The sequence below is a fragment of the Lethenteron reissneri genome, chromosome 3 (genome assembly GCF_015708825.2).
Source record: "Lethenteron reissneri isolate LAM-NWPU_2019-01 chromosome 3, ASM1570882v1, whole genome shotgun sequence".
Taxonomy (NCBI): domain Eukaryota; kingdom Metazoa; phylum Chordata; class Hyperoartia; order Petromyzontiformes; family Petromyzontidae; genus Lethenteron; species Lethenteron reissneri.
This window is the reverse complement of record NC_083781.1, coordinates 2,887,645-2,900,013: the sequence shown is the minus strand read 5'-3', so window position 1 is coordinate 2,900,013 and position 12,369 is coordinate 2,887,645. Positions and strand designations below refer to the sequence as shown.

Sequence of the window (12,369 nt, the reverse complement as noted above, 5' to 3'; positions counted from 1 at the left end):
CTCTTGCAGAGCAGTGCCGAGCCTTGGTGTTGGGGAACGGCCCGCGGAAGGGGATATCACAGAGCTACCTTGGAGTTGTACCTTCTCGTGGCCTCTGATCCACACACAGTAGAGGGCAGCACTTTCCCATTCTGCATCAGAGAAGCAACGTCCGTCGCATGACAGTCAAAACTATCATTTAAATTCTCATCGCTAGAATTTAGACGAATAAGTGTAGAACCAAAGTTATTGTGATGTTTTTATTTTTATTTCCTGCAGCCTGTGACCATTAAATTGCTCCACTTGACAACAATGCGCTTTGGTCACTGCGGGTGTCCGGATTCGAACCGAGCGGTACCAGCTCAGCCCTCTGGCTTCTGAGCTACCTGGCCACGAAGTTATTGGTTGTAATTATTATAGATTCTTAAGCTCACGCTGCAGACATCAAGTCACCTGTGCAATGATCGATTACAATGTTTAGATCCGTATGCATTTCATGTGATGGGTTCCTTACCCACCCCCAGCCCCTGCCAACCACTGGAGGTCGCTACATTCACCACAATAAGCATTAGGTGTAAAAACGCAAAAGGTAGCACACAAAAAATGAAGACGTTTATGAACGTCTGAAAATGTTTCTCATATGCGACAATTACAATCTTTTTTTTTTAGGAAATTGGTGCTCAAAGCAAATGTTACCAGAGTAAAAAAAAAGCTAAAGGCGCAGCCCTGCAATTGCTCGCTCACGCCACTACTGGCGGAAGGGCCTCCACTGGAGAGAGCTCTAGAGAGCTCTTCTAGATGGTTATTTTGGCCTACTCTTCCATACCAGCCGGACATCTTGGAAGAGTGTACCCACGCCGTCACACGCGGACCTGCCTGTCGGCTAACCGAGGTTTAGCTATTTAAGAAACCATTGTTTCAACTACCGCGCCTAGAGATCGAATCGGCGATCTCTTCTGGATTGCAAGTCCAGTATGTGATGGACCATGACACCAACAGCAGTTTTTCAGACAGAATTTTCTGAAGCAGATATCTTGAGACCTCCACCTCTGTGGAAAGCGCCATTAGCCCCCCACGTAATTTGATAGACTGCATCCTGGGCAACACCCAGACAAAACGTTACGCCGTAGTTTACAGCTCTGCAGACAGCATACAATGTTGCAATAGCATCAAGTGTGGAGGAATGCTCTGAAAAGAGATCCTTCGATAAGTTTTTCACTTGGGGTAAAGTCCGGAACAGGCGAGGTGTAACGCATACAACTGGAAAAATAAATCGGGTCATTTGCTTTTTGGGAAGGGCAAAATATTACGAATTAAGCAGCCTACGTTGGCCTCGTTGTGGCGGATGGATGTGCTTGTTTTTACAGTGTTTGCTATTTAATTTGTTTTTATAAATCTATGTTTGCATGTTGAACTTGTTTTGCACCGTACCTAGGCAACCGTGCTAATCAGAGCTGCACGGGAAGGACAAAAAGCAGTTCTAAATATATTAGTTTTCAATCGAGATGATGTATAAGTGCATAGCTTCAGTGGCTTCCTAATATCAGCAGGATGTACATTCCAGACGGCCGCAGAAGCACATCTAAAAGCGCGCGATATGACTGGTAAACAGCATTGCATCGGAAATTCTGTAAAATAGTACTGATACACACACTGGTGGGAAGGTGACATCTGCCTATCTGCCGTTGTCGGTCGGTGCGTACGCAAGTTGATGAGTCATGAGGCTAGTTGTGGATATATTTATGTTTCTTCGGTCACTCGCGTTGCTCCTGTTGTCGACGTAGTACACATAATTTATCACTGCGACTTTACATCGGAACGAGATCACCTCGCGGTACTTTTCACAATGTGGACATTTGCTGGAGAGTAAAAAACTAATTGATGGCTGCTTAATAACATGGCATTAACATACATGATGCCTCAATACTGCCCATTATTCCAAAATCTGTTTCACAAACTCAACGTGCAGTAATTTAAGCGTCAACGACTCAAACAAATAATAGACTTTCATTGCTGGAATACTCCACATTTTTATAAAAGATAGTGCAGCTTTTATTGAACTGTGGCCATTCAGCTCTGCTGAAATGTGCCGTAGTTTTTGCAAATGCCAAATGGAAGTTGTCATTACCATGAATAGCAACTTTTGCACATAATTTGATGTCAGTGAACGTAATGCCGTAATATGATAATTTGTTATATATTATTATGAGTATTTACGCCGAGGCATTGATAACCTAGGCAACGCTTTTCACTGCACGTTTCTCCGTTAAGAAATCTCAAACTGTCTGTGGAAGCGTCAATTAGAAGGCATTTACATTACTTGTAAAAGCAAAGCGGTAACGCGTGGAAATGCGAGAGGGCGAGATTCAGGCGGCAACGTTTCGCCATTCCACTTTAACATCTTGGCAATCAGAATAAAAGCTACATTCGCCTTTCATTTTATGTTTTATGCTTTCACATCGGTACTGATTGAAGCCAGTGTCGGATTAAGCTAGTGCGGGGCCTGGAGCATATGTTATAAAGGGGCTCTACATAAAAAAAACACACGTAAATATTAAAACACACATTTTTAACTTACATCGGAAAGCAATTGTATGTTTTCATTTGCTATACAGCCAGATAATACGACAAATCGCTAACCTTAAACACCCAGTCGTTCATAAAAGTTTAAGGCAGTATAGTACTATGGTAAAAGAGCAAGTACAGAATCACTGAACCGGAATTGATAGCTTGAAAGTATTTAGCGCGAGGCCCTTGAAAGTGCGGGGCCCGTAGCATATGTAGCTACTTTTGCTACTAGGGTAATCCGACACTGATTAAAGCAAACTGGTGAACTAAATATATTACTGATGTAACATCGATGTATTTGTTTCCATCTGCTTTCTATTTTGTACTAATCAATGCTGAGCACATCACTTCCACAACTGAACCACACAATCCTCTGTCATCTCCCGCAGAGTTATACATCAATTCTCAGCAATGCACAGACCCCATAATAATGATCATTTCCACCCACCACCTTCTGTCAAAGTATACATTCATGAAAAACAAATCTTATTTAGATGAATGAGAAGAAACATTATTAGCGTTTAAAAACGGGGGGGGGGGGAAAGGACATTACCCGACTGAGTGCTTTTGATGGTCGCGCCAGCTCGGAGGAGAGATCAGAAAGGAGCCCCCAATCTCAGAGGGGAGCGTGCCCACAAGTGCACCCACAGCCGATTGTAGATCGGGCTGAGACACGGCGGGGTTGGTGGAGGTGGTGGTGGGGGAGGGGGCCTCGTGCTGTCACGCCGCTCACGTCAGGTGCACGGGGCCGTGACGTCGCCTCGCCCGCACCTGGCTCCCCCAGGTGTCTGTGCGCTTCGGGGGATAACAGAGCTGGTACGTGCGCGCGTGGGGTTTTTTTTGTTGTTGTCTAAAACTAACGAATCATTTTTTTTCTATGCTGCCAGGTAAAGGCCCCCAACCACTGAGCTGACGTGTCGCTCTTCTTCAGAAGCGGTCTGGCTGCCACAAATGATAGCTCAACGAAGTGGCTTATCGTCATCATCATCACGTGGGCATTGTTATAGCAGCAGGCAAATACTCTAAACTCCCTAACGCAGTGATGAGTGGGGCAGCTGGGGGGGGGGGGTGACGTCATGAAATCCACCACTCGCCCACAATCGCCACCCAGTTTAACACGTGGTAGGCTTTAGACACCAATATCATCCATAATGCGGTTTTTCTGGGTAAGATCGCGTAAATATATAAATGTTTAAAATATTATTTGAACTTGTGATATGATGCACAGGATTTACTGACTCTCGTCGAGAGAGAACGACTCGGAAGCACGAGTAACCACAGATATCTCTAATACAGGTTTTTTTGGGGGGGGTTAGATCACGTAAATAAATAAAAATGTGTCGTTAAACCCGCTACCACCTGATACAGCCAATGAGTAAGGTTTGTCACGTAAACAGAACTTACCGATTCCTTACTAGTACAGCACACTGGTGTGTTACTGGCGAAACGTCGTATTCCAGATTGTAAATGTTGTTTGTGGCTTGGCTCTCCAACACACCGGCGTGCTGTACTAGTAACGAAATTGCCATGTTCTGTTTACGTGTCGGATGGTGGCGGGTTTAACGACACATTTATATATTTACGCGATCTAACCCCAAAAAACCTCTATAACGAATCGCTACCCACTCGCCGGTCATCAACTCACCTGACCCCCCACCCCTCTCGCCACTCAATTAGGTCGTACGGCGTTCAGGTAGCGACGTAACGCCCCTTCGACAGGTGCACACCTATACATTGTAGGATTCACAAATCAGGGGGATATTGTAAATGGTTCATCGGATAGGTAACGCTGGAGACAACGCAAATTTCCAGGTGAAAGGTTAACAACAAACAAACATTGGCAATTGCGACGGCCTTTGCATCTGTTTTTTTTACAAGATTATAAATACCAAGGTTCCAACAGCACAGAGTGAGACAATTTATCGAAGCCCCTAAGAGTAGTGGGATAAACGTCCCACCTCGTGCCATGCCCAAGTCGGAAACTTTAGTTGCTGAGACAAGAGCCCACGCATAGGAGGGAACAAAGAGTCAACTTCCAGCCACCCTGACACAAATGCACAGTAATTGTTGCACTTCCTCCTGTCGGTAACAGTTTGCAGGAGGCCTTTTTTATTAACTGGAATTTCGACAGCCTACGACTGCCTCATTTGAGCTCCTGCAAAGGGCTTCTGGAAGCTTCGGCGCCTCGCCCGTCGCCCCCCACTGATGTCCTCTTCTTCTACAACCAAATGATAAGGAGCCTTCTGAAAGGCTCCTTATCATTTAGTTGACGGACGAGCGGAACGCCGGGCTTTTATAATAAAAGAGGCAGGCGCTATTACACTGGCACAATGCAGCAAAACATTTCAGTCTGTGGATCGCGACCCCCAGGGAGCCAGCCCAGTTGTCGTTAGAGTTTCAGCGTCAATTTGGGCCAATAACAAATAATTAATAACATTTGTTTTAAAAACGGTCTGAGATATGACATCCGTTCATGTGCAGGTGCTGGGTGGATTGTGGCATTGTGGGATCGTGGGGAGGGGGTGGTGGCAGCTTGGACAGGATTAATTGTGGCTTCTGATGATGACGAAACGTTTAACCGATCTCAATAAAAGAAAAAAATGACAATAGACAATTTCCAGCCGTCTGGCCGAATAGCGCAGGCTTGGCTCCCGCCTTGAAACTATCCATCTCTCCACGCCAAGGTCTGACGGGCCTCTGTTATTTGAAGGTGTCTGTGTAGTCTACCAGAAACCGGCCGTGCCAAGCCGACTGTCTGGAGAACCTGTACGATCATTGCACTCTGGGATCTCGTCTTGGCCTCAGATGACCACATCACCCTGAATACGTGGTCCAATCTGGGTGGGATCTTGCGAAGATAAGCACGGTCGAGGCGAGGGAATTGCTCGCTTGGGTGACCGCCTAGTCGTGCACCGGATGCTGCTCCTGCTGCTGCTGCTGCAGACCGTGAGTCTGCGATGTGCCGGTAGGTGGCGATAGAGCGGATAGGTTCGCTCCTCTTACTGGATTCACTCAATGGATGGAATCTACCTGTGGAGTCGTCATCGGTTGCCCCGTACCAAAACCCGTCAATTCGTTTTGAAACCCGAGCGTCCGGTTTGATCGCTGCTGACCGCAAGCGCATCCTGACACTTGACCTCCGATGCTGTCTCTTGTGTTTTGGACGCTGGCGTTGGTACGTGCCTCACACAGCAGACACATCCATCCGAGCTTGCACGACACATGTAGAGTCTCGAGATAACCTCAACTTTATTGACGCTCGATAACCAAAAAACAAAAATAAAAGCCCACCACGGTACATTGTATCGTGCCCATCAGTAATGGGAAACTTAAAGTAGCTTTCCCGGGTGTGGAGCTGGGCCAACCACATTGCACACACCGGACAGAGAGCGAGTATGTGTGTGCGAGAGAGACAGCGAGTGTGTGTGTGCGAGAGAGACAGAGCGAGTGTGTGTGTGTGCGAGAGAGACAGCGAGTGTGTGTGTGCGAGAGAGACAGAGCGAGTGTGTGTGTGTGTGAGAGAGACAGAGTAAATGTGAGAGAGAGAGAGACAGCGAACCATGCTTCCGCCGCCTCTTGTTTGTTGTAGCCCCATCACGACAATGGGAGGCTCGTTATCTCTCCAAAATCGTGAGAAAGCCAGAGATTCTTATTTTCACTTGCTCGAGTGTATCAAATGCTTCTCACGCAATGGCGACGCACGGCGCTGCCCGTGCTGAATGCCTCCTTTTTGTTGTTGTTGTCGATTGTGGATGCGTTCCTCGCACACCCCTTACTACCATCCCGCGTAAATGTTAACGGCGGCTTATCTTATCGCACAAACTGTGGTCGAATGAGAGACTCAGCCCGTGTCACCGAGGACCCGGAGGCTTTTGTTGCTGCCACCCCCCATCAGCTTTTCACATTCTCGTCCCTGAACTTATTAGCAACCAAATAGGCATCACCGTTTTGGCAAAGCCAAGTGTGGGAAGTTGTTCGCGAGATGCGGGTTATCAAGATTGACTTAGCAGTGAGTGGCTTATATATATGTGTGTCAAGGAATTGAAATATTTATGATCGCATTTTAATGTTTTCTTTTTATTTACCGCACGGCACCACATTCCATAACGGCGTGGTTCACAGACAAAACATGTAACTGCTGGGTGTTTTTTGTCTTTCGCTCACACCCCAAATAGATAAACTCAATTTGGTTTGAGGCATTCATGACAGACGCTGTGATGCTCAGAGCCAGCCTTTAGTTCCCTCGCTGCTCCACTTACTTGCCTGCTGTGTTAATCAATGCTCTGGCACATGCAGCAAAAAACATTAAGTGTTAGAAGGACAAGCACTCTCATTACTGGTTACTTGGATTAATGACTGATTGCTTGTGGGTTTTAGACGTAATGGAACAGAATCCTACATTTGGTGATTTCAAAGTAACATAATCCGACCACAGGGCTTGACTACTTGTACTTTTCTTAATCAAATGAACACGTATAAGCTTAACCTCAGTATTAATGACTATGCAGGCTTGGCATGATAATCCATATCTCAACTGACTGCTGGGTACCCTTGAATTAAGTAAAGATGTTAATAGTCACACATAATAGTAAGAATTAGCGCACAGCTCCTCCTATTTGCACATTCAGCGTCTGATCCTTGATTTGGAGTATTATTCTTACGGCACTTGTACGTATGTTGAACTTCTTTCACACCGTACGTAGCCAACCGTGCTAACCAGGACAGCCTGAGTCTCCTTACTCTTTTTCAGAAGGGCCCTGTCCAGTTTTCGCAGTACTGTAGTGGGTGATGGAGGATGTTGTGGGTTCGATCTCGACCTTGACACCTGCTGTATATTTTGTGTAGGCAAATCAGTTTCAAAGACAATGCCGGATATTATCAGAGCATGGTTTTGTTTGCAAGTTCACCACAAGCACGTGTGGTTAATGCAGAATTAATTCCTTGCAAAGGGCATCTATTTGCTGTTGGAACAGCTTTACACCTCCTGTTTTATTACCAGAAAGGGTAAACCCCATTCTTATTTTTCATACTTTGATACTGCCAAAAAATGTCCCATGATGTATTTTTGGAGTTTGCACGTTCTCCCCGTGATTGCGTGGATTTGTCTCTGGGTCCTCCGGTTTTTCTCTCCACGTTAAGAATTAACATGCATTTAAGAGTTTGGCTGCTTTAAATTTCCACGTTATCGACCACTTTGGTGAGCTTTTATTTGTGGCCAGACCGTTTCTAAAAAAAGAGCTCAGTGGGCCTTACCTGGTAAAAAAAAAACAAGTTTATTTTTGTTTTGTATCATTAATAATCGAACACGTACAGTGGAGAACAGACACAAGTAAATGAAATCATTAATCTGCGAACAAACGAGTAAAGTGGGGCTTTGGCAGGGCACCTCGCGGGCGAGGAACGACGGCCTAAGGTCGAGACGGAGTGACAGCCGAGGCTTGGAATGCGTCCGAGGGGCATCCACCGGGAAGGAGATGCAGCGGTGATATCGGCTCGTGAGCAGGTGCCGGGTGGATTGTTGCATCGCAAGATCTGGCGTCGTGACGGCAGGTTGGGAAGGCCTTCACTCAGCAGTGGATTGACCGCGGCTAATGATGCTGAGGATCATGAGAGTTGGCGACGGCTTTTGAGAGATCTTCATCTTGCAGTGGACCATCGAGGATGGCAGTGACTTGGGGGAAGCCTTCATCCAGCCGTGGATTGACCATGGCCGATGATGATGATGATGATGTGAACAGGTCAAGGATGGCAATGACTTGGGGAGATCTTCATCCAGCAGTCGATTGACCATGGCCGATGATGATGATGATGATGATGTGAACAGGTCAAGGATGGCAGTGACTTGGGGAGATCTTCATCCAGCAGTCGATTGACCATGGCCGATGATGATGATGATGATGTGAACAGGTCAAGGATGGCAGTGACTTGGGGAGATCTTCATCCAGCAGTGGATTGACCATGGCTGATGATGATGTGAACGGTAAAGGATGGCAGTGACTTGGGGACATCTTTATACAGCAGTCGATTGACCATGGCCGATGATGATGATGATTTGAACTGTAAAGGGTGGCAGTTACTTGGGGACATCTTTATCCAGCAGTCGATTGACCATGGCTGATGATGATAGTGATGAATGATGAAGACAAGGTGGATGCTCTGGTTGTAAAGTATTTCCATTGATAACTCACGGGTTATGGTTCTACTCCATGGGCGTGCTCCATGTAACAGCACTGCTGTTTTCACGTCTTTGTGTTCCCGCAATGGGTTTCTACAAACCTGTGTGTAATGCCAATCAGACAACGACATTCTTTCGAGAATTTGACAACTGCTGCCAACCCTCATGCATGAAAAATAAATGAGCATGACGACCCGGCAATCCTCACCTCCATTTCTATAGGGACATAGCGCGAAATCATCTTAGCATTCTTTAGAATGACTCGGAGCCTCGAGCAGAAACTGCAGACGGGCGGTAAGGCAGCCAGGCAGTGAGCCAGCGTAACCAAGCTCTGTGTGGTTCTCTATAATATTTAGATTTTTTTCGCAGATTAATGAACGTGTATACATGAGGGGGAAAAACCGGAGCACTCGGGAGAAACCCCACGTGTGCGAGGGGACAACGCTCTATCCCCTACAGACTTTGCCATCTCGGCATCTCCAGCCCAGTGTATGGGCACCTCCTCGACAGCCATGGGAGGAGAGTTTCACAACATTTGTCTGGCCATCCACCAACCCTCGCTAACCTCCCCAGCGTCGGATCACAGGCCACGTGCAGCGTAGCCACCGCTGCTCAGCTATGACGGCCTGTCAGTCTTAAAGTATAAACTAAATGTAATTTTTGTTTACCAAGTAAGGCCCCACTGTGCTACTAGATACCTCTTTTGCAGAAGCGATCAGACTATCAGAAATGATAGCTCAGCGAAACGGCTTATCATCATGTGGAAATTTATAGCAGCCGAATTGTCTAAACTCTTTGGTTATTTCGGTAAAGTCACGTATGTATAAAACATTAAAGTAAAATTAAATCACGACGTTTCGATCGCAACACAAGCGACCGTCATCAGGTGGAACCGATACCCACGTGACTTTACCGAAAGAACCAAAGAGTATGGATCCCTGCAGTCATGAAAACTTCAAATCTAGAAATTGTCTAAAGTTTAAACCAGTGGTTCTTAAACTAGGGTGCACGCACCCCCTGGGGGTGTGAGTTCCCCTTTCTGGGGGTGCGAGAAATGCCAGATTTTTTACAGGTAAATAATCAAAACACGTATTAAACACGGGCACGTATTGCTACTTCTTTGTTTCATGAAACCCCTACGTATTTATTAACATTGTAAATGTTCTTACGATTGAGAACCAAAGGGGTGCAAGGCTGCAGTAAAGTCTAAGAAACCCTGGTCTAAATGCATGTTTTTAAATGTGGACCCGGAGAAAAATTCACAGGACCACGGTGAGAGAGAGACATGCAATCTTCAAATACAGAGCAGGCGTCAGGGTCGGGAGTGAACCCATGACCTCCTGCATACCAGGCGAGGTAATTGACATCTCATCACCATGGCGTCTTGGGGGTTGTTTGACCATAAATCGCCACGCTGGTCTGTGTGTATTGGTGATGGATGAGAGTACCGGGTACTGGGGGAGGCAGTGCTGGTTCAGGTACCACTCGCGACTTATGTTATCCGTGACTGGGAATCGAACGCAGGTCGCTAGGCTCACTGTGCAGTGTCCGAAGCACTCCCCCCACTCTGTGAAAAATACAGTCCTGTTGTCAACCCACTGGTGCATGAGGGCCTCCCCACTCAGTACAGTATCGTGAACAATATTTTAAGGCGGGTAGCTTAGACGTGGGAGCACACAAGTACGGTACAGCGATGGGTTTTGCTGATCTCTGCTGATAACCCACATAGCCCAGATAAGCAGTCTCAGAGCATACACGTATTGTTTATGGATAGATAGTGGTCAATGCATTCTCATTTGGGACATTTTGAATCAATCCAATTACAGTAGTTGAGTTCACGAATATTATTAACGTTATTGAGAATTTCAAAAACAAAACTTCTTTTGCAAATACCATTCGTAGAATGTTTTCTGGATAATGTACTTTCAGGCCGTACCATGTTTTGACTCGGCCAAGTTTAATCAGGAAGGGGCACAGCTTGCTAAACCAGTGCCACTGGGGGGGTAGGCTCGTGCAATGTCTCAATTGGCACCGGAATCATCATAAGTCCGATTCATAACGTGGCGCAAAAAATCCATGAGGCGGTGCGTCACAAACTCGAAGTGCGGGGCAAAAACCCGAGTGTCACTCGAGTGAGTGTCACACAGATGTGTGTACGTATCTGCAGCCGCCTGTCTGCAAGGCCGAACGTGGAGCACTCATTCGGTAAATCCCGCAAAGGGTTTTCCAAACGCCAGTGCGCTCCGTCTCTCCGCGTTCGCCAAATTTACAAAAGTTGAGGTCTCAATCTTAATTTGAACAACGATGATTAACAATGATTCGGCGCGTGCAGCATGGAACAAGTTAATTTGAACGTGAGGAGTAATTTGGTAAATGCGTAAAAGCCGCTGTCGTCTGCACTCATTTAATAGAGGAAGGCTATCAAAACTACGCAAACTCCGAAAGCCCTCTCGTAGCTAACAGCCCTCAGCATTGGCATTTAGCTCATGGGAATATTGCCATCGTGCTCAGCTATAGAATATAATCGCGAACAGTATATTGTACGCGGATTATAAGGTAACACTGGTCAACACACTTTTTCTGACATAAGGTATTCCAACGGTTTTAAGGTCATTTTGGGGTGCTGATTCCAAATCTGGCATCAGTCTATCACATCAGGTTTTTGAGATATCAAATATTGCATTTTCATTAACAACTGCAGAAGAAAAATATTAAATAAATGTGGATATCTACATAAAATGATATTATAACACACTATCCTAAAAATACAGCACCATATTTTAACACTAAAGCAGTCACTGACTCGCAACAACTTGCAATCATAAGTGACAGAGTTAATTTCGGGTAAAATCAATGAAAATGGGGTATGCCGATAGCGTAAAATGAGATGTGATAGAGCAAATCTGAGATCAGATTTGGAATCAGCACCCTGAAATTAGTCTAAAACAGTTGCAAAAGTCCAGGCCAGAAAAAAATGTTTTTTTTTTGACCAGTGTAATTATTGTACGATTATTGCGTGCCACTGTGTTTAGACATTTTGTGAATCCAAATTGCCATATCCAACTGAAAGGGTCCGTTGCTAAATATTTGAAAGAGTAGGCCGAAATACTCTCTGGACTAGAGGGTTTCTAGAGCTTCCTCTCGAGGAGGTCCTTGCGCCAACAGCGACGCGAGAAAGCAGTTGCGGGGCTGCACCTTTAACCTGTGCAAAGTGTGTCATAACCGTCATGCATTGTGATATATTTCATATTCACCACATGGAATGTGAGATTACATAAGGTGGGAATAGGCTTTTGTGGCTCAGTAGTAGAGCAGGTGAAGAAAGGTTTGCGAATTCAAATCCTGACTGGGGGCTTGACTCAGCCCATCATCTCTGTGGGGGTCAATACAATGTGGGAAGGGGGGGGGGGTCACTAACAGTGGTCGTCCTATGGATTGCTTTCACACCCTACCACGGGAATGTAGAATTTCCACCACTGGCACTGCAGGAGATGAGCACTGCCTCAATGCTCATTGTGAGCAGCAAATTCACTCTGACTTTTAATCATGGCTTTGAATGCAAAATATCATGGCCCCTTCATTTGCATTTATAAAATACGATCGTGCCGACACAGAGTCAGCCGGGCACGGACACCCTCCGCCCCATG

General features: G+C 45.9%; 1 protein-coding gene across 1 annotated transcript in view; it reads right to left on the bottom strand.

Annotated features, from left to right (window-relative positions):
• The window catches only part of LOC133347772 (collagen alpha-1(I) chain-like), a 41,985-nt gene that overhangs the window by 8,504 nt on the left and 21,112 nt on the right, over positions 1–12,369 (bottom strand). The window contains exon 5 of the mRNA XM_061560367.1: positions 69–131. Within this exon, the coding sequence (XP_061416351.1) occupies positions 69–131 (63 nt within the window). The remainder of the gene's footprint in view (positions 1–68; positions 132–12,369) is intronic.